Below are 27,517 nucleotides of genomic sequence, written 5' to 3'. Positions count from 1 at the left end.
GCTAGATAACGACCCACTCATTTGAATCAGGTGTGTTGGAGCAGGGAAACATTTAAAACATGCAGGACAGGGGGTCCCTGAGGACCAGGGTTGAAGACCCCTGCTTTAGAGTGTCCCCATTGAATGTGGAAGATTCTCGTTTATTGATTTAAAGACCAGCTATCAAATCAGCCAAGCTGGGTAATCAATCTTGGTGTTATGCTCGGATCGAAATACTGGTTAAATGTTCATATCATCCTCCCTTCTAGACACATGGTTTACCCGCTGACTTAACTAAATACCACTCACTCTCTTAAGAAAAACTCCATCTCAGGCCTGCCTACACTGGGACATCGAAGCAGGCCATTCAGTCATATTTAAAGCATGCGTGAGATTTAATGCCGCGAGTGGCCGTAATGGTAGTAATCCAGAAGGCTGACATTTTGTCCAGATAGAGTATCAAATGAATTTCCAGTGTCCAGAAGGCTAAATTTGAAAATATATCAAGAAGCACTGAAATCACCAGTACAGCAAATTAGATTGTAATCACTTGATAGAAGTCTGGAAGAGGGAGAGAGCATTTGCCATTGAAACAGTCTGCAGCCACTGATTCAAAGTTTGTTTTTCTAGCTGTTAGAGAGGTAAAAATAGACAAGTGTGCTGACTAAAATGATAGAGTGATGTCCATTGTCCCCTCAATGGGGACATTACTGAGAGTCCTTACTGGAGGCGCAATCACAGTAAACATGCCGAAGGACCCCTTCGCTCTCACCCAACACCTTGTATTTCTCACGCTGTGAAGAAGGCCCCTAAGGGGAGTGGCGGTCCTAGCACATTAGGCACCTCGGTCAAGGTTTACTAATGGACGAGGCGCGGGAAGTTTTCTGCCTAGTTGATAGGTGTCTCGTTATGCAGAGCTGAATGCCACCTACCAGACAATCAGAAACACAACCCTGTTTATTGGTAACAGGCGTGGTCAGGCTGGTAGCAGATATGGGTTGCATGGGGATATGTAGTTTATCAAGGTTAGTCAACGAGCAGGTATACGGCAGGTCGAGACCAAACTGGGTCAGTAAACTGATAAATCAAGATTAAACGCTCAGATTTTCCACGGTGATTAAGGTAAATAAGCTCGTAACACAGGAAAGTAAGCTCATTCATAACTCGAATTTAGATTAGCTGGGAACTGACTTCTTAGAAAACGAACCACTTTTTTATGAATTTACGAAATACATTGAAGAGCAGCGTTCGTTCTGAGCTGTGCACTGACAGCTGTCAAGTTTAGGCTCGTGTCAGTTAAGTGGTGTGCGCGCTCCCGTGACAGCAGGAAATATGGCGGCGCTCATGACTCTCAGCCAGGTAACTTCAAATACTTGAGTTAACGCCCTAAATCAAAGTTAGTTTCGTGAGTTTAGCCTATCTTTAATTCACTTTTGCATAGGAAGGTCACACATGGCAACCCTCTTCAGTCAAAAGTGGTAACGAAGCGGAAGATGTGGATCATTTAGCAAGCTCAGTTGTGTTGTCTGATTTAGCTAACGCGGTAGCTAGCAATCAAGCCGATGCACCGATTCCCAATATTTTGTGTTCTTAGTTTGTAAATCGGTAAACTTTATTGTAAAGCTGACATAGCAAAAGTCCAATCACGAATGCCTGTTAAATACCCTTTGAGGTTACCGTGGCCCTTTCTATTCTATATATTTAGTTTCCAACACAATGTGTATTTAAGAAGCCAGCTAACTTAGCTAGCTACTGTAGCCAGTTTAGAGAGCGCATCTATGTATTTTAACTCGACCCATATGCATACTTTTTGTACAGTTATCGAGTGGAAACTCCGCTTACGAGAACTATTACAGACAGGTAATATACCTTGTGGGGTGTTTCTTTTTAAAATACATTTCTAAAACTGGACTGTAACGTGAGGCATAACAACAGAAGCGTTCTTATTACAATCTTGTAGGTTGACCCAGGAAACACTGGAAAAATCAGAGCAGCTGATGCTGCTCAGTTCCTGAAAAAGTCTGGCCTGTCAGATAGCACCTTGGGCAAGGTAAGGAACATAAACACACTGTAATGTTTCCAGGTACACCTTGTTTCCATGTAAAACGTTATCATCCTGTGTCTCCAACCAGTACAGTGAAGGTATCAATACTGTCAGGATATCAACCTTGGCCGGTGAATTGTTGACATGTTAATTTCATCTGATCAACAATGATACTCTTCTGTGTAGATTTGGGATTTGGCCGACCCAGAGAGAAAGGGCTTCTTGGATAAGCGGGTGAACAAATTCTGCTGTGTTGTATTTTTTTCTAGCTTTTTCATATTGCTTTCCAACATGAAGTATTGATCAGGCTCTCACTTCCTTGTTCTCAGGGGTTTTTCATTGCTCTGAGGTTGGTGGCGTCTGCTCAAGGAGGAAATGACATCAGTCTTAATAATCTCAACCAGACACTGGCTGCACCTACATTTGTAAGTGTTGAGACCACTCCACACACTTGTATAACAATGTATTTCTTCTTATTGTGGGATCTTTAATATGGATAGCAGATTGTCTGTCTCCACTGGCAGATTTGAGATTATTTGATGATACAGCCTCTTGCAGATCTTTTTTTGTGATATTGCATGTGAATTGTTTTGTAGAGAGACGCAAACAGTCCACTGCTGAGCACGCCGCTGAGCACGTCGCTGAGCACGTCGCTGAGCATATCTCCTTCTGTTGACTCTCAGTGGGCTGTCAGGGTGAGGATTAATTATGCATACGTACATTAACAATGCATCATCTGTTAACTAGCACAACTCAGTCTGTAACATATTTCACCCTCCAGCCTGAGGAAAAAGGGAAGTTCGATGGCATATTTGACAGCCTTTCACCAGTCAATGGTCTGCTCTCGGGTGATAAAGTCAAGCCGGTTTTGATCAACTCCAAACTACCTCTGGATGTTTTAGGAAGGGTAAGCATCCTAAAACTAGTCCTGTCTTGTTACACAAAGACCTACTGTTAACCTCTTTCTTTATTCTTTTTTTATACGTGTAGATTTGGGACCTTAGTGATGTAGACAAAGATGGCCAGTTGGACAGAGATGAGTTTTCAGTGGTGAGTTGACAAGTTTGAATCTCAGGTCATTACAGTCTCTGTTATTAAGTGTATGAATGTGTTTCCAGTTATTGTCTCCAGTCAAAACATGCACAAAGACAATGTAACTCCTCACGCTCTCCAGGCCATGCATCTGGTGTACCGTGCCATGGAGAATGAGCCCACCCCCACCGCTCTACCCGCCTCCCTCATCCCTCCATCTAAGAGGAAGAAGTCCGCCGGGGCACTGCCTGGTGCCGTGGCTGTGCTGCCCGTTCTGACTGGCCTGATGAGCTCCCCGCCCCTCAAAGAGACCCTGCGCTCCACGCCGTCCTTGGGCAGCGTGGCCCCCATCCACACAAGCCTCTCCCCCAAACACTCGTTCAAAGCTGCCTCACAGGTAAGACCAGCTCTGTAGCTGCTGGCCTGGAGTCAACCTCCCCATTAGGCCTCTTACTGCAGCTTCCTCTTGCCTTATCATGGTTTGGATGTGACAAAGGATGGCATATTTTTGTTTGTGTGGCATGCTGTCGTTATTCATGCCAGGGCACGTTGTAAAGAATGTGGTCCCCTGTTCTTCTGGGTTGTTGGTTGAGGTCACAGCTGAGTAAACCTGCCTTGTCCCTCTTCTCTTTAGACCGGTTCAACCACATGCCCAGCTTCGCCTTTTAGCCTCAAGTCTGTCTTTCCACATTCATCTCCTATTGTCGCCGTGGTGATTTATCTCAGATTATTTATATTAAGGGCAGTGTCTGTCTTAATTGAAAGGTACACAAGCTAGTATGGCCAAATACTTAGTACTTTTTAAAGATTTGAGTGGATGTGAGATTAGCAGTTATAAAATGTGGTATCACAGTTCAGTTGCAGACAAAATACTTTGCACACTATCTGTAGGACACCGGATCTCACTCCTTCTCTTACACTGTATTTCTTTAATGAAAGAGATGTAGCAGGGCGTAAGTCTTGTCCACAAGCCAAGGACAAGCACAAGTTTTTGGCACTCTGCATGATTCCTTTAAAAAAAAAAAAATGCATAGACGCAATTCATCATATGGACATTTTGTGTTAAAATATGCTACTTCTTGACCAGCTGCACTTGCACTGTTGCATCCTCAAACTTTGTCTGTACCTATTTTAGATGCATCTGTTTTGGGGCGACAATAATGCATATTTCTCATACACCTGGTTTAAGCACTCGGTTACAAACCCAGTTTAAAGCCATCCCAGCACCCACAAAAGAACCCATTTATGTTTGTGTTCTCTTTATATCTCTGTCTCTCCTTTCTTAAATGTTTGGAATTTCCCCTCTCCTGCATGTTAGCCCACAGTGAACTGGGTCGTCCCAGTGGCAGACAGAGGGCGATATGATGACATCTTCCTGAAAACGGACAGCGACATGGACGGCCTGGTCACGGGCACAGAGGTCATCGAGATCTTCATGCAATCCAGCCTGCCTCAGACGACACTGGCTCAGATATGGTGAGCACAGTGTACAAATGAGACATGAATAAGGAACCAAACCCAACCAAGTCCCAACCAAACATCATAACCCGGACAATCACTGAACACAGTTCAGTCTTTAGCTGTATTAGTATGGTGCACTGGATGAAGGCCTGTCCCAGTAGAATGTCACTGATAAAGGCATTCTCAGGTCTCTCCAGTAGGGGGAGGACACATACTATTTAGGCTCGTCGGCCTTTTGACAGCTTTGCCACCCAGTTCTGCCGAAGTGTCTACAGATCGTTCCTGTGGTCCCCAGGGGCCTGGCTGACACCCAGCAGGTCGGCAAGCTGTCCAGGGAGCAGTTCTCCCTGGCCATGTACCTGATCCAGCAGAAAGTGACCAAGGGCCTGGACCCCCCCCAGACCATCACCCCAGACATGATCCCCCCCTCGGAGAGGAGTGCCGCGTCCGCAGCCGGGCCCGTGAGTCTCGGGCGCCCTTTCGCCACTTTCTCTCTTCAAGTCTCAAGTCTCCTCACGCTGAGGTACTGTTGGTTTTTCTGCGCGCCCTCCTGCCTCCTGCTCTCAGCTCTGCCTGTCTCTCTCTCTCGGTCCCGTTTCTCAGAGCTTTGCTGGGTTCATGACTGCTGTGGGAGCTGACGTTGCTGCCTATGCTAACATACGCAGAGTGAGTAGGCGCCGCTGGGATGTTCTGGTGTGCTGTCGCCGTTTTATTAGTTTGGTTTGCTTCTTGGCCGTCGTCTCTATCCTGTGCAGCTCCTGGTTTTTCTGTAGACACATCCTGTCTGCTCCATCATTCTAAGTCGATCTGTCTTCAGCCCAATACGCCGTATTTAAAGCAACAGTGCCACCAGGTGGTTCTCAAGAATATGGTTGTCTTGAGAGCTCTGTCTGATTGATGAATTGATTTTCCAGAGAAATGCTTCATTGAAATGTATCACTTTTAGGTCATGGGAATGCATGCCATATGACAAGTTTTGGGCTTCATTTATACAAAGTTTGAGAGTTTTTCATATTCTGTTGGCAGTTTGAATGCATGATTGATGATCTGAGGTGATCTGCCCTTCTTCCTGCTGTGTTGTGTGTATCGTCACATCAGTGGGGAAGGTCTTCTGCTCCTTTGACTGACTGACTTCTCCCCCTTCCCCCCCCCCCCCCCCCCCCCCCCCCAGGACAGCTCCAGCTCCACTGGCTCAGGGGACCTGACGGGCGTGAAAGAGCTGGACGAACTCAGCCAGGAAATAGCTCAGCTGCAGAGGTGAGCCTTCCAGTCAGCCCCTTCCACCAATAGAAGGCCCTTTCCTTGTGTTCTTCTTTGTAGGAAGAGGGGGGGGGGGCTGAAGAAGGACAGGAAAATAAGGTCTTAACGTAGGCATGGGGATTGAGCTCAGTTCCTGCACCTGGCTCTGTCCCTCATCCCTGCCGTCCTGTGGCGTCCTGCAGGGAGAAGTACTCTCTGGAGCAAGAGATCCGAGACAAAGAGGACGCCATCCGACAGAAGAACAACGAGGTTCAGGTGAGCGAGCCTTTGTGCAAATTTGCAAGTCTGTCCAAACAAACGGACCCAAGTTTACTGATGTCTGTCCTCGTGCGTGTGTGTGTGCTCGTGTGCATGCGTGTATGCTTGTGTCTGCGTCCTCAGGAGATGCAGGATGACTTGGACAGGGAGAGCAGCAGTCTGCAGGACCTGGAGTCCCAGAAGCAGGATGCCCAGGAGAGGCTGGAGGAGATGGACCAGCAGAGGTCCAAGCTGGAGGGCATGCTCAACGACGTCCAACAGAAGTGCCAGGACGAGTCTCACATGGTCAGCGTCCAGCCTCTGGGACCAATAACCCTCGCCCCTAACCCTCGCGTTCTTGTCTCTTACTTTACGTCTCCCCCCGTTCGTCTGTCTTCCCTCTTTCCCCCTCCTTCCCTCGCCCCCAGATCTCGTCGCTCCAGACTCAGATCCAGTCCCAGGAGACGGACCTGCAGAGCCAGGAGGCGGAGCTGAGCAGGACCCAGTCGGACCTGAGCCGGCTGCAGCAGGAGGAGGGCCAGCTGGAGCAGAGCCTGCTAGCCGGCCGCGTCCAGCTGGACAGCATTGTCAAGTCCCTCAAAGCCACCCAGGACGAGATCAATCAGGTGCAAAAAACGTTTTAGATGCAATTATTATTTATTTTTTTCATGAATGACACTGTTTCCATATAGGAATCCATATTGTCCTCAGACGTTTTACAAATGATGCACACACTGGTCAAGTAAATGGCATTTAGCAGAGGCCTAGGCCTACACTGTCCACGCGAGCTAGTGTTGTTTAGTCTCAGTGCACGCATTCATGTCTGTGTGGTTTGTTGCCTTAGGCTCGCAGCAAGTTGTCTCAGATCCAGGACAGTCAGCAGGAGGTGAGCAAGAGCATTGAGCAGTACAACAGCGCTATTAACGGCACCAACGGAGGCAGCATGACCAACCTGGCCGACATGAGTGAGGGATTCACCGAGAAGGAGAACGGAGGCTTCGGAACCATGGTAAAATCATACAGGATATAGCCCTGACCTAAACCCAATGGAAGATCTGGTGACTTGTTTTGACTCGAGTTTAAGCAGCTTTGAGAAGAGAAAGGTCAAATCTTGCCAGGTCTAGCTTTGCAAAGGTGTATTCCGAAATGCTTCCGACTATAATTGCTGTAATTATCTTTTTTCTTTTGCGGTATTATATATATCAGACTCCTCTACATTCCATGTTGACCTATATTTGAAAGTAAATTCATAATTTAAGACATCAGTCTAGATACTTTTTCAATTTGATGAGTGGCTATGCTTTTTGGGGATCAACTACTGGAAAATGATTTCCCCCAGGAGGACCCCTTTAAGTCCAAGGTAGCCATGTTCAACAGCAAACCTCGGGAGCCTCAGCCTGACCCTTTCCAAACTGAAGACCCCTTCAAGTCGGATCCCTTCAGAGGTGATGCTTCAAAGTCCACATTTTTCATTTTTCCATTTCTAAAGGAGAGATAAAAGCATAGTGAACTCACTGCAACGGTGTAGGGAGTTCTCAGTGGAAAGACTTGACGGTTACGTATGGGATACTTTATAAAATGTTCCAATTTGTGACATTTATCACATGCGTGGCCTTGTATAGGCCATACACGTAATCTTACGCATCTAATGCAAAGCCAGTGTTTCAGATGATGACTTGGACTTAATGGAAGACTGTTGGACCCTTTTCTGTCCACAGATCCATTTGGGGGTGATCCCTTCAAAGAGACTGACCCCTTTAAAGGGAGTTCCTCAGAAGACTTCTTCAAAAAGGCTGATCCGTTTGCATCATCAGACCCCTTCAAAAAAAAGCCCATTCCCCCTGCCAAGGTCTAAAGAGGATTCTTTTAAGTGTATTTTGCTTATTATTAATTGAAAATATGGAATAGAATAAAGACATGTGTGATTGTTTTTTTTTTCCCAGCCTGGCGCATTTGGTAGTAGTGACCACTTCCCTTCCAACAGTCCAAGCCCAAAACCAAAGGACTCAGGTACTGTAACAAAAGCTTTTCTTAAGTAAAATAAACTTTTAATTATATCAGGCTCACTTACAATAGTCAAAGCAGATTCAGGCCGTTCTTAGAAATGAATGTCATTGTTGTGTGACTGCCAATCCTAGTCCGAAAACGTTTAAATGTCATGCCAAAAAGTATGTTTGGATGTGGCCTCATTGGGGTTGCATCTATAAAAAGTGTTGTTACCCAGGTTCATTTACAGGTTTTTAGAAAAATATAATCTTTTGGCGAATTCTGCAAGACCTCTCAATAAATACAGTCATTCAACGTAACCATGGTGACATTTAGATTTCTTTCTGTTTTGGAGGAGGAGGGGCATGAGCGGTGACATACTATTTTTCTCACTGTGGCTTCATATTTTCCTGTGGTAAACCTTCTATTTTAAGCAGGCTACCTACGCATTTAACTGCTGGCCAACTAAAAATAACCCCCTGGAAAAACAGGAGGCTCACTGGGGGCCAAACATAACAGAAACTATGTGGGACCATAGGTCCAGAACACACTGCCCTAACCAGTTCAACTCTGCCTCTGTCCCCTGTTCTCCGCCTGGTATTGAACTGGTACATGCTTCATTCACAGGAGTAAGTTGTTTTAAATTAGGGGCAAGGGCCCTCCTACGCACTGCTGAATCTAGCAGCCTTCGCGGGAACACAGAGCCGAGTGTGGGAGGGAGCCCAGCTTCTTAACGCCAAACGAACCTGCTGTGCAGCGTAACACCCATGAATGCTACTCTTTATGGTCTCCCTCACAACAAACATATTTAGTTACAATGGTTCTTTTTTTTTCCCACTGGTGCCCCTGCACAGTTGGCAATTTATTCATTAAGTCCAAAGGCATACCACAATGTGTAAAAACAAGCTCACCACAGTACTTCAACAGTACCCCGACTGACGGCTTTAATGAGTTAATCAGATGCACACGTCAGGCTATAACAGTACCTCAACTTTTCAGGTTTCGGAAAAATCGTGGTAAATGAAGCGGCCTAGCCACAAACAGTACGCCCCCTTCTGAAAATAGAGCCGAAGCTCTTTTGGAATAAGCAAAGTATGGTGATGGATTTGAATGGATGCTTGAGGCCAAGCCCTCATTGACGCTAGACGTTCACATAAATGTTTCATTGTGCCGTTTTTTGTTTTAGACGGCTTTGGGTCGGGGGACGTGTTTGGTGGCGGCCCTTACGGAGCCAAGGGGGGTTTCGCTGACTTCAGTCAAATGTCAAAGGTGAGCTCTTGGTCCTCCGATACGAAAATATTGTGATGCCAAAGAGCAATACTTTCAACTGATTCCCTGTTGATTTCCTCTTTGATGATGTCATGAAGCATCTTGATGACCAGTATCTACATTCTAGCACAAAGGTTTTGTTCGGGAGGAATAGGTTGTCGTGTGATGTTCTATTTCAGAAGCCAGACAATCCTATGCTGCCACCAAAGAAAAACGTACCTAACAGGCCAGCCCCTCCTTATGGTAAGGCCTGATGATGTGCTTGTGTGTGTGTGCCTGCTCAATGTAGTAAATCTCATTTCAATTGTGGATGTAACACTTAACATACCTTTTCTCCGAGCTCCAAAATGACTGTATGTATTGACTGTGGAGTTTCCATTTAAAAAACCAAGCTTGAATAGAATAGAAACGGTTTTTGAATTCACTCTTCGTCATGTGTATTTAATTTCACTTTTACAGATGTCAGTCACTCTTGCTGGTTGAAACCGTCAGAGAAAACCGCTGATTGAGTCAGCGTTTTTTGGAGAACTCATTTCTGGGTGGCACACTGTCTTATTAAAGTTCAGTGTTGTTTTTGTTAGTACGCTGTATGAAAGTACTTCCCCTTTACTCCACCCTCGCTAACCTTGCAAGGGGGCAGAGCTATCAGTTTCTTCATATTCTTGAAGTGGTAAACAGGAAAGCTGTTGGTACAGATAACGCAGGCCTGAAGCACGGGTGTAGATTGTTGACTGTTCAGTGTACTGAATGAATTGGTTTTGCTCAGGTGATGCTGGTGATTGTGATGTGAGTTCATACTTTTGAATCAGTACTGACAGCACCGTTACGAAAAAGACAGCACTTTGGCAGCCAGTGTACTGCCACTGAACTGTTGCGCTGCCTTTTTAGTGACATTGTGCACATGCGGCACGCCACAATGTCTTTTGTGGGTGCGTTCATGTGCGCTTGCAAGTGTGAAAACTCCTACCCACAGCTCTTGCAACTTGTGTGACCTAGCTATGCCACCTTTCCTCTGGTGTGATCTGCAGGTCACCCCACCACACACACACACACACACACAGCAGCCGGTCTTCCCATGTGGTCAAACAGTCCACCCTCTCGTATCTCACAGGAAGTATTTACAGGTTGTACTGCTCGGGAACCAGAGCATCTTGGCAAATACGGTCATTCAATCAATGAAATCTACAGCAGTAGTGCTGAAGTTTGAGTTGAACTTTGCATGAGGCCCACACCAGTTGCTCAAAGGATACATATCAGGATCCAAATGTGAGACAGTTTCATCAACATTGTGGTTAGCACCTTTTTTATGGTAAGCCAACCATTATTGCTTTCCCACGGGTGCCTGTGTGTGCTGGTTGCCCTCTTCCTGCAGCTTTCACAAGTCTCTTGACTTCTCCAACTGCGGGTTTAGGGTTAGCTTTTCTGTTTTTGTTTTTCTGTATTTATTTTTACAAATACTTTTAGTCATTTCTGTGTTCTTTTTTATAGTGACAGTATGTAGAGAGGCGGGGGAGAGGGCATGACATGCAGTAAACGGCCCGGACTGGGGTCAAACCTGAGCCTTCTGCTGTAAGGACTTGGCGTCTGTGGTGTGTGTTCTACCAGATGAGCCACCAGGACACCCCTGCTTTCTGAGTTTTGAGTGTTGCACCCTTTGCATCATTGACCCTGGTTGGTGAGGCAGGGAGGCACCTGACGACATTTCTGAGCGTCAGATACTGACAATACTCCATGTTCCTCTCTGAACCCTCTCCAGGTAAACGTAGTCATGCAAACCTGCTGGGGCTGGCTGCCTTGGACAACCCAAGGGAGCCGGTCCACTGTGCCCAACGTAGTCAGAGTCACATGGCTTCTGGAGACTCAACAAGCAGCAAAGAGTCATTCGCTTTTGGCGCTGCTATGAAAGACACCTCTGGCGGGTTTGCAGATGTGGGATCTGTAAGTGGAAGTGCTGGTTACCGCTTTCATCCAGTTGTTGTTGTCGTTGCTGTTGTTGCTTTCTGCTCCTAGCGGTCGCATCCCACAGTAGATAACAGTGGCCTTGTGTCTGGCTTCTGCGCTATGGCTTTGGATTGCTGCTCCTCATTCTGTCAATCCAGACGGCTGAGTCTGTTGTGACGGTGTACGTTGCTACTGTTCTGTTTCCCAATTGGACCCAATAAAAAAATAATAATAATAGTACTTGGATTGTACCATGTCTGACTGTGGTAGGGTCTTCAGCTCACGGACCTTTGTGGGCCTTTGAATGAATGTTGACCGGGGTTTCTTTTGGTGTCCATGCTTATTGCACTCCTTTTTACTGTACATGTCCTTACAAGTCTACACAGGGATTGTGTCTCAGGGCAGACCTTGTCCATCCTCACATCTCCATACCTTGTCTCTGACCTTTCGCTGTGATGTTATTTGTAGTGAGAAGGAAGTTAAAAGTCACAGTATCTGGCATATTGCGATTTTGCCAAATGTACATATGGTCTCATTAGCTGGTTTGGAACAGAAAGTCTAACCTTAGATCAACTTGCATGTTAATTCTGGCTTTCCATCTCTGCTGTTTTATTGCTCTTCCCACTGCCCCAATGCTCTCGGGACTATCAGCTGCATGGCAGTTTGGCCCTTTGTGTATTCTCTTTTGGGGAAATATGTGTAGATATTTGTACATTGTCTATATCTAGTTTTTGTATTATAGAACGTTTGTTTTTTATTCCCAGGATCTGAAAAAGTCGAGGTAAGGTTACTTGTGGGTGTGGTGACCTTTTGTATTGTTATTTGCATGCAACGAACATATCCAGAAGGAGAGCACTATGATTGATACACTAAGTCCAATGGCGTGTTCAGCGAAGTAATCACTTATAGCAGAATGGCACGTTCAACACATTGCTGTAAAACCAGTAGGACCTCAGGTACATCGTATGTGATTTGTCATGCTGCTTTGCTTTGAATTATTTTGAAATTCCAAACCCTCCCTATTTTTTATTAGATTCCCTGAAATTGTGTTTGTTTGTTAAAAATGCATTTGGTTTTTATCCAATGACTATTCAATATAAACTTTATTCAATCAAATTCCACATTAATCACGACTTTCAGAAGCACATCAGATGAGTTTCTTTGTTTGGTGCATTTGTGTTAGCGGCTGGCTTGGAGTGAATCTGTCCGGCCCGCATGCCAGCGCACTGACCGATGTCTCTTTGCTGTCCTCTCTTTAGTTTGGAAATGAGAGCGACCAGCTAGAGTGGGCCAAGCGGGAGAGTGAGCGGGAGGAGCAGGAGAGGCTGAGGAGACTCCGCCTCCAGGAACAGCAAGACCTCGACCTGGCCATCGCCCTCAGCAAGGCAGACATGCCCAGTGTCTGACCACTCATCTACGATGCACTCACTTCCTGGGTCAGCTCTACCCTCACTAAAGGTGAATGTCAGCTCCTTAACACTGAGATGATGACACATGAAAGAACAACACTTCTACGACGAAGAAAATGGGCCTAGCTATTATCTCTACAGTCAGACTCTAGCCTTTCCACTCTGAGACTAGCTCGGACGCAGGCTTTGATGTACACCCTCAAGAATTGTGGACAAACCTTTCATCAAAACTCTTCTATATTCACCAAAGCCTCAGCTCATAAGTTCTGCAGCTTTCGTGTTTCTCATCCACATTGCGTTGCAACTGTAATGAAGTACAATGAAGACCGTTTTCTGCCTGATTTAAGCCTGGGTGAAGCCCAATTCTAAAGTGACTTAATCCATCACCAGTGGAGAGCCTGCATCGTGCTCCATGGGTTTAGGTGGGGAAATCTTTGAAGACATGTCTTTGCTTTACTCTTTGTTGTAAAGAAATCTGCTTTTTTAATCTATTTTATTTCATTTTATTATTTATATACAAAATTCATCTGTAGTTTATGAAGTATCTGTGAATGCACTATCGTAACCTTCAACAGTTCTTCTCCAGGAAGTTCATCCTATCTTTGAGGTCTGACACTTATGAATTCCAGATTTCTGGTGCAAATCTTGTTTTGGGTCAGGGAATCAAAAATGAAAGTACAGTTATTGTTTGATTACATTTTCAGTTTTTACTATCTTTAAATTCTTGTCGTATCTGAGGTTCCCTTGTATCTCTTTCAGTTGGTAAAGATATTTTTTCCCAAAACTAGAATTTTCAACTTTTTAAGTGTTATTTAGATTTGGAGCTGTGTGATTTATAATACACATGCTTTGGACATGTTTTAATACTCCTTATCAAACAATGGCTTATTGATAAAGGTGTAAACCCCTTAGAACAACAACCTTTTGATGCCTTCTCGGCTTTTATCTTTTTTTGAATTTTGAAGAAATCCCTTAGTTTTAGTATCAAATTTAGCATGCATTTTGGTATTTTTCGACGCGAAATGGTTATGCTTCGCAGTTTCCACTCAGTTTGTTTTGTGCATAGCAATAAAACACTATCACAACTTCCCCGTAGTCCAATACAGTTGGGGCCTTGTTTCATCTTCCATAAAGGCTTGTGTGGCTATCATAAATGCTATTTGAAGAATCATGTCTGTCTTCCTTGCCAGGATATTCCAGTGGTCTGACTGGCCTTACTTGTTAGCTGACAAAAAACATGTGTTGGTTATGTCTTACAATGGCAACCTTACAACACTTAGAGGTTTCTATAGGGTAATACACCAGTGTAGCCTCTTTCATAGGGATACAAACCTATTTGCTTTGACTAATACTGTTACAACAGACTAAAGATTGTGTGTGCTTGATGTAGCTACCTGTCTACTCCTGGCAAAATGCTTGATGCTCCCAAAGGCAGCTGTAGTTGAACTAATGTCACCTGTCAAAGCCTCACAACTACCATCATATCAGTTGCGCTCAAAGTTGAATCATGCCCACGATCCGATGCATATACTGTGGGTTCAGATGCCTTATAGACTGTTGCTTCTATGTCATTGTATCATTGTATTGACCCAAGATGCTTTTAAAACTTTGCGTGTGGAGCATATTCAAGGCATACTGTGTAGCTTGCTCTTCCAATGTGAATGGTTGACTGGAAATGTGTGGCCTACATGGAGCTTCATTGAATGGTACACAATGTCTGCCTTATTTATTGAGATCCAACATGTCATATGTAATAGTACATACCATATATGATTATAAATATTCTTTCAGGTTTTGGAACTTACTTCAATACGTGATACATACTATGTATATCTTTTAATATAATAAAAGCAAGTGTAACATTCCTGGATAACTTCTGTCTCATTATAGGTAGAAGGACACGCCTGTAGGCACACCCCTGCACTGCACACACACTGCTTTCACAACTGAAAGTTACTAAAACGGCAGATAAGTGAAATGAGAATGTTGAATTTGCATTTCACAAATTATTTATTTTCAGCTACCTTTTTTTTCTTTTGATACTTTACATGAATTGTTGAATGATTGACACGGTTGAACTGGAATGATAACTGGCTATCTTCTCTTGCCCCAGTAGTCTGAATTTGGAATTTGAAACATATTCAAAACATTTTCACTTGAATAGAGTAGTATGTAATAAAGTTTGGGTGACTCAGTGGCACCACATGATGGAAGGTGTGGTTTAATTGAGCTTGTTTAACTTTTTATAGTAATTTACACAACTGAGGGGAAACATTATGTACAAATGTACAACCACATTTTCACAAATGTGTTATGTACCCAATCCATTGAGTGTTTCATGTCAATATGGATGTACTCCTTATAGTGATGTATTGGTTTTCTACACTCAACTTCATTGGTATGGGAGACATGGCAGAAGACACTACACTGCCTAGGAATATGTGCTCTTTGAATGTTTGAAATTGCAGCTATGGTTCTGTTGCCTGTGTAATTGTAGTATTAAGGCCCCTTTCATGTTTAACTGTAATTTCTACCCATCAGAAGTGGGAGTCTATGGGCTGCTTGACGAGGGCTGCTAGGCCCCTCTGTCCAGACGTCTCACTCCCTCTCTGTAATTATGGAAATGTACTGTTTGTATTTATAGTCTGAGCCCACAAGCGTCTGGCCTGGTGTGTCTTGCAGCTGGAAAACATAATTGTGTAAATGGTGATACCATGTCTATTGAGTTCAGCAGCGGGTGTATAGACTGGGCCTCAGTTACTCAAATAGATGCAGTTTACCTGTGTCCTTTTCAGGCCTGTGCTTCTGCATCTATTTCAAGTCTTAAGTTGATATTCAGGGGGTGGATGTGGTTTATGTAAGGACAATGTGTGAACACGTTTCTAGAAAAGGAACTACTTTGTTGACTAACCTTGTACAATCATTGTCATTGTGAAAACTCAGGAAATATCCACATGTATTTTATGTTTAGTTTTTTTAATATTTACAATAAATACACAATGTACAGTATAAAATTCATATACAAGTCCATATAAATTTCAGTAAAAAATAAAGATACACAGGACATCAAGCCCTGATAGTGTACACGGGGGCTGGACCCAGCAGTTGCACTCAAGAAAGACAATTTTCAGCTAAGTGATTTTAAATTAAGAACACAGTTGACTATGCTATTCAGGCCATTCAAAACAATGAGGCAGTTTAAATAACAAAACATTGTCTTTGCTCACACAGGTACATTTCACTTAGAAATTATTTTGTCTCCACTATTTTGGCTGACCTGGCAGATTTATGGAAAGTTTTACAGTAGCACACAGTCGCAATAGAAAGGCACTTTTGTGTCCAACAGCACTCCAGTTTTGAAGAAGAGCAGTATAGGGCCAGCCCCTTATTGGCCTGTTTGCCCAAAAACAAATATCTAATGAAGCTTTTCTAAAGCTTTCATATACAACCAAGGTAGTACCAGCTACATTATTACGAAATAATATCACTAAACTTTTATCAATATAAAAAGCTTTGGTCGTGAAGAACAAATTAAATAAAAACAACAAAGAATCGTCATGAAATACATCCTATAATTTCCCCGGCCCTCGAGGCCTTACAGGTTCACATGTGCCTCTTCATGTGAAGGGCCAGGTGGTCAGACCTCGAGAAGGCCCGCTCGCACAGATGGCACTGAAAGGGACGGTGACCGGTGTGTTTGCGGTAATGGCGAGTGAGTTCATCAGAGCGAGCAAATTTCCATCCGCATCCCTCCCAGCTGCAATGGTATGGCTTTTCACCTGTGTAGACAATGAACGAAGGAGATGTAAACATTTGCACTGCTTAAGCTTTCCTCAAAAGTTAAAACACAATGTTTAGTCTACATTCGGTACGTCATGGTCATTAATACATTGTTACCCCCCCCCCCCACCCTACAACTGCCCCCCCCCCCCCCCCCCCCCTCAACTAAGATCAACTAAGTCAACTAAAATAAGATTGAAACTCTTACCAGTGTGAGTTCGGTGGTGCGCTTTCAGATGTGAGCTTTTGGTGTAAGTTTTTCCGCAGCCAGCAAAGGTACAGGTGTGTGTCGCTGTCCGCTTCCGTGGCCAGGTGCGCCGTCCTCTCTTGGGCTTGGACTCCAGAAGCTCAAGTGGAGATGACGGGGGTGTCAGCAATACCCTCTGCGGATTTGGCTGCATGCTCAGGCCCTCTTCGTACATGCCAAACTGATGCGCACCGTGATATGAAAGCTGCATCTGGGCAGCTTGAGGTGGAGGAAGGTGTGGGTACGACGGCGAGGAGTGGTACTTCTGGGGGAAGCTCATGGAGTGACACATCGGTGTCTGGATGTCGGAGTTGCCTTGGTCATCTGGGCTAAGCGGCGGCGTCATGGTGCTAGTTGCGCGCGGGGAGATGGCAACCCGCGGCTGCTCGAAGGACATCATGCAAGAAACATTTCCCTCTTGCTTGATTTTTGGGCAGTTCTGAGGAGCAATGCCAAAAACTGGCCCGTAACCGTCCATAGATGGTTCAATTTTAATGTTATCAAGTATGTCCTGCTTGGGAAAGGCCGCGGAGTTCACATAAAATCTTCCATGTATGCCAGTGCCGCGCGTAATGCAATAATTACTGTCGCTGTGTAGTTCAGTCATGAGACTGGTACTGTACGGTGGAGGCGGTGTGCTGTGTTCCGCTGATGGATAGGTCGTCATGGTGTTTCCCGTCGTGTACATGGCGCTTGGGTCAGCTGAGCCCATATATTCCGCACCTGTTCCAATCGGCGCCACGCTATCCGCTGCAGTTGTGTTGGCGAGTATAAAATCCAAATCCAAGTAATTACTCAGATCCTCGTCGTCCTTTCTGCCGTGACTGTCAATGTTATGTACCATCTCCAGCATTGAACAGCTGGGAGATATTGGTTTGTCAATTTCGCTTTTCCATCTCTGCAAAGGAAAGTTAGAGAGGCCATTAGACACCATATAGTACGTTGAAAGCAAAGCAGAAATGTATCACTGTCCAACTTTTAAGGTGTTGTAAATATGTCATACTTACATTATCCCAACATTTTTCCCTCTGATTTGAGAATGTTGAAAAAGACGGCAGCATTACATCGGATAAGGCCATCGTTTGATGCGATAAACAGTTGTGTATTTATTGTGCGAGAGCCTGTGATCACCTTGTCACACTCGAATGTGTGCGCCTAGCAGACTGTTACTCCAAAGTTGCGCTTCAGAGACATGAACAAGTTTGAATGGTAGGAGGTCCTCTCGACTTTCTAAATACCGTAGCTCGACCAATAGTGCAAGTCCAGGAAATACGTCTAGGATAAGTAAATATAGCCGTTTATAAAGGGTCCCTCTTTAAGTTCGAAGAGCTTTTGCGCTCTGCCTCTCACTCGCTCACGGTCGATCTTACAAGCCTATAAAGCACTGGATCCTCCCTCCTAAACGGTGACGCATGTAGCCAATAGCTCCGCCTATGTAAAAAAAAAAAAGAAGAAAAAAAAAGGGGGCTGCACCATCTACAGTTGGAAGTTGTAGGTTACACTAGCAATGAAATATACAGTAGGCAACCATTACATTGCGTAATGTAAGCTATACCCTTAGGACAAAGTTCCAAAATGATCGTTTTGAAAAAAGCTTGAAATTATATACTGGCACTATGATGTCCAATATCTTAAATTGCTTAGTGTTGTGCGTGTCACTGAGCAGATTAAAACTGGTTGGGAGAGATAGAGGCGCGGAGAGGCATTTACACCTGCTTGCCGCACATCTCCCCCAGTCAGTATCATTAGGCATACTGTAAAAGGGTGATTCTATTGTTCTTGCGCAGCAGGCTTGTCTAAACGCACACGGCTCCCAGGCGCCAGGGTCGTCTCAAACTCTTTTCACGGTACTTAACAGTTTCAAAACTCGGAATTTTGGCGCTATTTAGCATCCTATTCAGGTGTAAATAACGGGTGTTGAAGGCGTTTTTTGAAATGCAGACGTGTAAAATTTGCATCTCATTCAGGAGCATCAGTTTCGTTCATGTTGAGATACGCCACCCACAACAGTCGAGATTTTCTAGCCATTTTTTTGTTCCCTCCACCAGAATCATTAAACGGTAGGCCTATTTGCGTTAGACGTTCTTGTAGACTTTAATAACGGCCATAATTATTAAGTATTGACAATAGTTTTTTAAAATCTGCTTTATTGAAACAATTAAACATACCACAATGACTGTTACGGCCAAAATACATTTCCCCTTGACTTGCTGATTATTACTTATTCTGCTTTTTATGCCAGTTCTGTGGAACATGCGTCACAAGTGTGAATTCTAGTATTGGAGAGAAGCGTGGAATGAGTGGACATAGAACTATTTAGTGTGAACCCCTGGCCCTGTCCCCACAAACCATTTCCTCATCCAAACTGTAAAACACACACTCTCTGCATCCAACACTCTGAACGGTCATAGGGGGCAATGTGTTCAAACAGTGTCCATAAACTACAGCACTTGCCTAGCAGGGTCAAATAGATATCCAACAAAGACACAACCACAGCTGACCTGCTTACACACACACAAGATGTCAAACCTTTGGTGTCTAGGATTATGTGAACAAAAATTAAGATCAGGAATGATAAGGCCCAGTTAGATAATGTTCTTGGCATTATATAACTATGACAGTGGGTAAGATAGCATTCAGAAAATGCCTTCATTGTTCAAGAAATGAAGGGAGATTGAAACAGATAGCGTACCTTTGGTTTCAGTAGCAAGCAGGGAGGTATCAGTGCAGCCCCCTAGATGGAATGTATTTATGTTTAAATGCTCCTCATGTATTTACCTAAAAGCATCACTCTTAGGAGATGAAATCTCTTAATTACATTTAGCTACAGGTAACTTTTAAAGGGGTAATCAGGTTTAAGAGGTGCACATTAGAGGAACTGTCATGTGAGCGATATATGGGAAAGTATGTGGAAACATTTACACAATAGTGACATTGGGCAATTCAAAATAACATTTCACAATTCAATAAGTTAAGTGCAAGTACATCATGTATCTAAAGGAAGACTTCGCTCAACTTTTCATTCAATTGTGGTCAAGTAAACATTTAATGTTATGTTTACTCATAACTTAATCTGCACAAGGGGGTCAATCTTTAGAGTTCTGATCTCCCTGATCAGGATTCCACAGTGACTGACTGCTTTACAGTATTAACAACAAATGTCACAAAGGTGTACATTTTCTTTCCTTATGGAAAGGGCTACGCGCCTTTGGCTGGGTGCGGCGCTTCCATGGAAAACCCAATCTGGATGCAGAGCTCAGGAGCAGCATGGGACTTCCAGCCAGAGCGGGAGGCAGAGCGAGTTTGAGAGTGAGTGGGATTCTGCTCTGGGTTTATATACCGGGTTATTTTTAACCACATACTCCTTGCTTATTACAGCGTTTCCTCCCTGGACCACTCAGGAAGCACGTTGGGCTCCTTTTCCTGCTCACACGCGGCCAGATTCAAACAGAATCAAAGAATGATAGCATTGAGTCTCACCATCTCCTGTTAGGAAAAGAAGTGTGTGTGTGTGTGTGGTGGGGGGGTGGGGGGGGATGCTGGGGACGAAATGTTAAACAGAAAAGGTTAGCACGTGCCAGTGGCGTGAGATTCAAAGACTTGGCCCCTGTCCTGCTCTAATTTCAGAGCACCTCAAATATTTGTGGAAAAAAAAATCGACCTAGACTTTTCCTCTCACTTTTTGACCATTTTACCCAAGGAGCTTTTTGTTTCTTTAGTATACAAGTTTAGTGTAAGGATCCAGTATGTTGCAGTGACCGACATCCATTGTAAACAAATTGACCGAATACAAAAAAGCAGCCACAATAATCTGGTTTGCCTATAAGCAACTATTTATTGATTTAAGTGGATATTGTGTGTCCAGTATTCCACAACAGTACTGTTGATTGGCCGTTAGAAACTCACCACATTAACATACAACGCCACCACTAAACAATACAGTCCTAAGGCTACAAAGCACTAAATTTAGCTTTGGGAACATGAGTATGGCCTTGCTTTAGTCACAGTGTACTGGGTACATTTTGTCATAGTCATCCGAAATGGGATGCAGACTTGAAGGTACATTTGAGAGTCACCAACCAAACAATGAGTCAATGTTCCAACAAGAAAAACCAAAATCGTCATGAATTTTCGAGTCTCTACTCAAAAAGTTAATATTAAACATGTATTTACTCTCACATTGTGTTATCATAAAGGTTTTTACTCCATTTCAATATTTGGGAGACATTGATGAAAAAGCACACAATAATCCCTTTTTTAAATTTAATATAAGGCACTACAGGTAAACATCTAAGTTTATAGTCTCGACACACAGAGCTTAGAAAACAGTGGCTACACTGGCCGGTTGGTCACGTTGCATTCCACATCACATCTATGTTAACAAAACCAGAGTCTGGTTTGAACCAAACCCAAACACATGTTTCAGCAACCAACTTAGCTTTCAGAAAGTGTTATGGAAAACCCACCTCTTGAAAATATGCAGCTAACATGGCAGTCCTGGCTACATGTGGATATAATTGAGTTGAGGCCTAGTAGTGAGGGGGATGGGCTCAATTTATTAGCTGTTAACACTGGGGATCGTACAGACCTCCTCACACACCACACACTTGCATGCCTTGTGCTGGCTATGAAAATGTTTTCTTTCTCCAAAGTGCAAAGAAAGGCGCTTTTTATTTGATTAATGAGAATGGACAGACTCTTTGGCCCAGGGTATTCATGGCTTTGGAGTCTATCAGTGCTTCAAGATATTCCATGTGGTATTTTAGACACACTCACATAGATTTGACCTGACTCAATATAAGCCTTGTCATTGAGCACTGCACACTGAATGACTTAAGTTTGGTATATCGTTAAAGTGTAAAGGTCAGTTTCTGTTTCCATGTCTTCAGAAATAGAAATAAACCACCAAAAGATGTACCAAGGGGTGTGTGTACAAGAAACAGCCCGATTGGACCACGACTGTGTCTTCTAGACACCTAATAACCTATTCAGAAGATTTACACGTGGATTTGACAAGGATGAAGCATTGGACAGATAAACACCGTCAGCTCCATGTTACTGTGGAAAGTAGAGTGGAGTCACTTCAAAGCCATGAGGGACCTGTGTGTGTGTGTGTTGTTTCAGCCCCTCTAGATGGGACGACGACAACCAGAAACCTGCGCACATTTGAACATGCCGGACTAAACTGTGCCAGCTGTTCAAATACCATCTCCCTGGCTCCTACACAGGTTACCTATTGAGGCCATGCCCTGCTTGATTGAGTGATCCAGTCTGCACTGCACTTTATAACGTACACACCTCAAAATGGCGACATTTGTGAAACACGAATGAAAACATTCCTTTACGAAGGAATGCAAATGGTATTTCCTCCACTACACCTGGATTATATTCCATGGAAGCATATTCTGAAAACACTTGGAGTCGGTTTGTCATTCTCTCGTTGGTGAATAAGCTAAGGTTACTTCTAAATAACTGGGAACCACCCATAGTATTTGGTTGCACTTTACACGAAGGGAGTGATATTATGAACCAGTCAATACATCTTTTGTGTGTCTTAAAATGTAATTTCTTACTATACAATAAACCTTCATAACCATTTCATATAGCATAGGTTAAATATCCTTTTCAAAAAGAAGATCTCCAATCAGATCGAATTGATCAAGTCCTCTAAAGGACACATGCCTGAAAGAAACTTTGAAACTATGAACTAACACACCTCGCATTTAAACTGTTCACATCTTAGTTCTGGGTTTGAAATCTTCCAAATAATCAAACAATATATACTTAATGTGTGGACTTTTAGTTATGGCTTTCAAAAGAATGAGGTCACGTTCAAACCACTAAAACGCTCGCTCAAAGGTTCGAAGGTAGGAGGTTATAGTGGCTGGTGACTTGTGGCTCCACTTGTCTTGACAGGACTACTATCAAGGCCTAGGCCGGTCCTAATGTCATTTCCCCTCTCTGTCCCCAGGGCAGCAGGAAACCTGGTATCTATGGGTCTAACGCCACCAGCTTCCCCCGATCCCCACTGATTTGTCAACACCGCCACAAAGCGTTTCTTCCTCCAGGTCAGGCAGGTTCCCCCGGCACATTTCAGATGTTATCACAAAGGGAGCAAGGTGTATCAACCAAAGACAGTAACCCCAAGCCAACAGCCATACCCCCTGTTGCTGTGTGTTTGTGTCCTTTGCTTTTGAAGTGTTTCAAAATGCAGTGCTTGAGCTGCAGGGCGACTCATTTTGTCAAGTCTTATTAGAAGAAGCAATGGGTACATGCAGCAGGTCAAATTCATTTTGATTTCATCCTCCAGTACAGGTAACACCAGTTAGATGGGAGAAACATTGTATAGTTAGGGCAGTTTTAAGGAGGGATTAACTCAATAGGGTGTAACTATGACTGAGTAATTCTGCAGTCGCTTGTCTTCCGTACCATAGAGTAGATGGTCACAGTGTGGTAAACAGACAAACGGGATCCGGCTTGCGGTCATGATTTTAGCACAGGCTCCTTCAGATATTAATGTAACCAACTTTCATTATGAGCCCCAACACACGACAAGAGGTTGCAGTATGATTAGGTAGTTGATCACATGGGGAAGTCTTCTACATTTAAGGCTTCAACAATGCACAAATCACTTCAGTTTTCTTGAAACTGTTATCTGGGTGTAAACTGTGGTGTGGTTTGTACCCAACTGAGCTACAACCAGGGCCGTTCTTGTGCATTTCAAGTATAAAAGTGTGCAGAACTGTCATTGCAGTGAACTGTTATCTGGGTGTATACGGTGACAGAGAATGTGGTTTGTTACGGGGCCACAAGTTGGTTTCCTCTCTTACTTTCTACTGTTACTTATGTGGGCCAGACTTTCCATGGGTACACACACAAGCCAATGCTGTATCATCTAAATCATTAGTCAGCAAGAGATTAAAAACTGCTGTATACAGACACAAAGTGAATGTGCTTAAAACTAAATAGTCATTCAAACTAAATAAGTAGAAATACACTGTGCAATTTGGAATAAACTAACACAGTGGTACAGGGTTCAGATCAGTAGAGTTTTGCTGTAAATACGCACACAAACAGTCACAAATATCTTTCTTAATCTTAGTCTCAATCTACACCAGACTGCAGTGTAAGCGTGGCAGTAGCACATGTCACATACTCGACAAAGACAGCACACCAATAATGGATGTACATGTACCACACCTAGTCCCTATAAGAAATGAAAAGCAGGCTAGTCAATCAATCGGTCTTCAAAAAGGTATAATTATTGTACCATTATGACTCTCCCAATTAACTGCCGATCTTTAAAACAATCACAACCTCGTTAGTTTTTTACCCAGCGCTTGTTAATAACCTTTATCTCTTGTTTTTATCTCTGCCTAAGAAACCCCTCATTGATCTAGTTTCAATAGGGTGTCATTCACTGAGTCTTTGAGAGGATGTTGTTTGATTGCAGGGGTACAGGCTAGTTTGAGTGGTCAGAGTAGGATGGCTAGTTACTACAAATTGTTTACTTGACTTAAGACGCCAAAAATCGGTCTGTGCGTTGCTTCATGTTTGTTTTGTATTATGTATTCGTACTTAGAGGTCCAGCAATTTTTTTTGCTGTTGTTTTAAACTGGGTTCAGACATAGCATTGTTCAACTGGCAATACAACGGCCTCTCACCCTTTTTCTTTCTTTCTTTCTTTCTTTCTTTCTTTCTTTCTTTCTCTCTCTCTCTCTCTCTCTCTCTCTCTCTCTCTCTCTCTCTCGCTCTCTCTCTCTCTCTCTCTCTCTCTCTCTCTCTCTCTCTCTCTCTCTCACTCACACGTTCTCTTTATTTCTCTCTCTTTGACCTGCTATGATTTTTTTTATTGTGTCAAGGTCAGGCTACTGCACACACCAGGCAGTGCTGATGGAAATGAACCATGGTGTGTGTGTATGTATCATGACTGGGTTTCTTATTCATCCCCCAACTGTTCCCAAGATGTGATCATCGCATGTTGTCACAGTGAATAGTGTGTGTCGGACACACACACTGCCAGTGCTTAGCAACAGCACGCAATGGGGCGGACATTAGGGAGGACAGATATCGTAGTCATTCTTTAGCATTATATGGCAATGACAACATAGGCCGTCGACACAGTCTCCGTTTTTATAGAACACCAATAAAATACAGCCCCTTAAGCAAAAAGCTCTTCCTGTTCTTCAAAAGTGCAAAACATTCTGTGTGAAGCCCTCCAAGAAACCATACCAGCTTGCATCGTTATGGCAACAGAAATGCACAACCTTCTCCACCTTAAAAAAAAAGAGGCAGATATCTTAACCTCATGCTTAGGGGGCAAAGGTCAAAATTGGCAGCTCAAGGGAGCCAAAATGTCTGTGACCTCTCAGAGTCTCAAAGCAACCTTTCTTGACCTTGACTGTCCACGTAAGGGCCCACCTGCACTTACCGTAACCACTAATTAGCTCAATTTTTTTGCCAGGGTCTTAGCCTAACTGCCAGACTTAATTTTTTCACTTGCTGCTCACTTGAGCTTCAAGCCATGCCGGAGTGGCACATAATAACTCCCAACTCACATTCATCCCTGAGTTGTTGTTATTGTTGGCCTAAGTGGGGTAAATTATAACATGTCTGGGCGTCTCTCCCCTGGAATGCAGGACAGATCGTACTCTTCAACCTGAGGCAGGATTGTGGTGGTGGTGGGGGGGGACGGGGGACGACATAAGCGCAGACTGTTTGAGCGACCCCCGGAGCTCTGGGTGACATTCGACTTTCTGTACTGCAGCTGTTTGATCAGACCCCAGGCCAGGGAGAAGTCAGCAGAGGAGATGTGCTTCTGGAAAATGTAGCCATTAACTGGTCTTGCCTTTAAATACATCTTAATTTGAACATGATTACATGTCACACACATCTATAACTAATGGGATAATTGTCTGGGGGAAGTTAAGTGACGTTGAACATAATATAATATGTCCAGCATATACTAGAGGACATACCTAGAGGAGAGAGGCATGCCTTTTGAACATCAGCATGGGCTATTATTGTAGGCCTTGTTAGGCACAAAGTGTCACATTTCACCTATCTGCAGCTCTTGGAGTAGTTAAGAGGTGTGCTCTGCTCGCTAACCACATCCTGTTTTTTTTTCTACATGTGAATCATTTTACAGTTTGACAATTGTTTCCTCGATTTGTATGCAGGCGCCCTTGTGGTGTGTGGTCATATGCACACCACTTAAAGCCTCGTATGTCGTATGAGCGGTGAGGGAATTGGGCTTGTAATCCGAAGGTTGCTAGTTCGATTCCCGGTCATGCCAACTGACGTTGTGTCCTTGGGCAAGGCACTTCACCCTACTTGCCTCGGGGGAATGTCCCTGTACTTACTGTAAGTCGCTCTGGATAAGAGCGTCTGCTAAATGACTAAATGTAAATGTGTTCTGTGTGCTCGCAACCGGCAATCAGAGTTCCTCCCCGATTCTCCGAGCCATTTGTCTTTTTTTGTGTCTCTGTGTTTGTTCATCTGTATGTTTGTGTGCGTGTGCACGTGCGTGTGTTTTGTCTCACGGTGGATCTGTTTGCGGAGTGATGTAGTAATGGAAGAAGCATGGTCCTGTGTGTCTGATAGTCCTGTGTTGATGCTCTAGCCACCCCCCCCCCCCCTCCACTGCCAGCAAACCAACATCCTCTGCCTCACACTCTGGAACATTTTGGATTCTCACCCTCACCCTTGCTCTCCCCTCCCTGAACAATACCATGCCAGTTGTATTCATATCCCCCTTTGGATCTCATTGCAGATAGTGAATGAGACCTCCCACTAGTCCAAGGCAGCTTTAACACCACTCCATTGAAATCCCATGTGTGTGTGCCCCTCTGTTGTTTTTCAAATCAGAGATTGGCAGGACCACATGTACACCAGTTGTGTATATACAGTGTGTCAGGGAGAAATCCAGGGAAACTGCCAAGCGTAATTTGTTGTTGCAGACTTGGAGTTGGACCGTGTTGAAGATTTATACTCATCTGGCATCCTCCTGACTTTCCCTATCTGTATCGGTCCAGCCAGCGTCAGAGCCAGCTGGGTGGCTGTGGGTTGTTCCTAATCTGTCAGTCTTAAGTGTCGGAGAGACTGGGTGTAAGATACAAATCATTTGGGTTGTAGGTGCCCCCTGAGTTGTTTGTTGAATCGAGAGAGTGAGAGTGAAGGAGAAGAGAGAAGCGCAGATACACGCACAGAAACAGAGAGAGAGAGAGAAGTCCAGCAACTACAGAGAGAGTGAGAGAAACTTGAGATTACAGAGAGAAAAGAATAGATACACACACAAAGACAGGAATAGGAAGAAAGAGAGAAAAGCTCAACACGTGCACACAACCCGAAGGTAACCCACACAGACCACAAGAAAGTGTCCCCGTTGGTTTTAGAGAGTACTTAACATTCACAATAGAAGTCCCTCATATCATCTCTGCAGTGGTATTTTAAGTCCTGTTGAATCTGACTGGTATCAAGTGCGCAGAAATGACAGAGAAACTCAAGTTGCATGAGGTTTCTGTACCTTTAGCAAATGTGGCTTCCACAAGCAAGGCCTCAATCTGCTGCCTCTCTAAAGTATCATTTAATGGCCATTCTCTTAGATAATTTCTTCCTTGCTCTCCTCATCCGAGACCAAAATTAACTCCCATTGGGAATGTATGGTTGGGTGTGGCCCCTTTACAAGGAATCCACAAAATGGTGGTGTGGTGGGAGATCAGTTCTAATCCAGCAAACCAATGTTAGGGGACCATAGCGGCCATTTTGTAAGGAGATGTGGGGAAGGAACTTTGACTGCAATTGTGGTGGTGTAGTTCAAAAAGCATCCTTCAAGTTATTCCATTTTGGTCAACTTTGGTACTTAGAAGTGTA

The 27,517-nt window shown here is 43.9% G+C and overlaps 2 protein-coding genes across 4 annotated transcripts; one reads left to right on the top strand and one right to left on the bottom strand.

The window, feature by feature from the left end:
• Window positions 1-1,296: 1,296 nt before the first annotated feature.
• On the top strand, window positions 1,297-15,565 carry LOC136958570 (epidermal growth factor receptor substrate 15-like 1). 3 transcript variants are annotated; one of them, XM_067252571.1, is made up of 24 exons: window positions 1,297-1,338; window positions 1,798-1,839; window positions 1,940-2,029; window positions 2,210-2,257; window positions 2,353-2,448; window positions 2,620-2,718; window positions 2,805-2,930; window positions 3,014-3,073; window positions 3,198-3,452; window positions 4,374-4,531; window positions 4,812-4,977; window positions 5,120-5,182; window positions 5,688-5,773; window positions 5,959-6,031; window positions 6,158-6,319; window positions 6,442-6,639; window positions 6,858-7,022; window positions 7,353-7,458; window positions 7,732-7,862; window positions 7,957-8,023; window positions 9,186-9,268; window positions 9,448-9,511; window positions 11,025-11,206; window positions 12,469-15,565. In XM_067252571.1, the coding sequence occupies exons 1-24, from the start codon at window positions 1,312-1,314 to the stop codon at window positions 12,613-12,615; spliced, it is 2,694 nt and encodes an 897-aa protein (XP_067108672.1). In that variant the 5' UTR covers window positions 1,297-1,311; the 3' UTR covers window positions 12,616-15,565. The 3 variants fall into 3 exon arrangements, with proteins under 3 accessions (XP_067108672.1, XP_067108673.1, XP_067108674.1); XM_067252572.1 differs by lacking the exon at window positions 5,120-5,182; XM_067252573.1 differs by lacking the exon at window positions 11,025-11,206 and having other exon boundaries at window positions 12,469-12,607.
• Window positions 15,566-15,577: 12 nt separating this feature from the next.
• klf2b (Kruppel like factor 2b) lies at window positions 15,578-17,997 on the bottom strand. Its single transcript, XM_067252575.1, has 3 exons — window positions 17,653-17,997; window positions 16,607-17,543; window positions 15,578-16,397 (listed from the first exon to the last, which is right to left on the bottom strand). The coding sequence occupies exons 1-3, from the start codon at window positions 17,722-17,724 to the stop codon at window positions 16,222-16,224; spliced, it is 1,185 nt and encodes a 394-aa protein (XP_067108676.1). The 5' UTR covers window positions 17,725-17,997; the 3' UTR covers window positions 15,578-16,221.
• Between the last annotated feature and the right edge of the window lie 9,520 nt (window positions 17,998-27,517).

The sequence above is a fragment of the Osmerus mordax genome, chromosome 16 (genome assembly GCF_038355195.1).
Source record: "Osmerus mordax isolate fOsmMor3 chromosome 16, fOsmMor3.pri, whole genome shotgun sequence".
NCBI classification, from domain to species: Eukaryota; Metazoa; Chordata; class Actinopteri; order Osmeriformes; family Osmeridae; genus Osmerus; species Osmerus mordax.
This window is presented reverse-complemented; position numbering and strand designations above follow the sequence as displayed.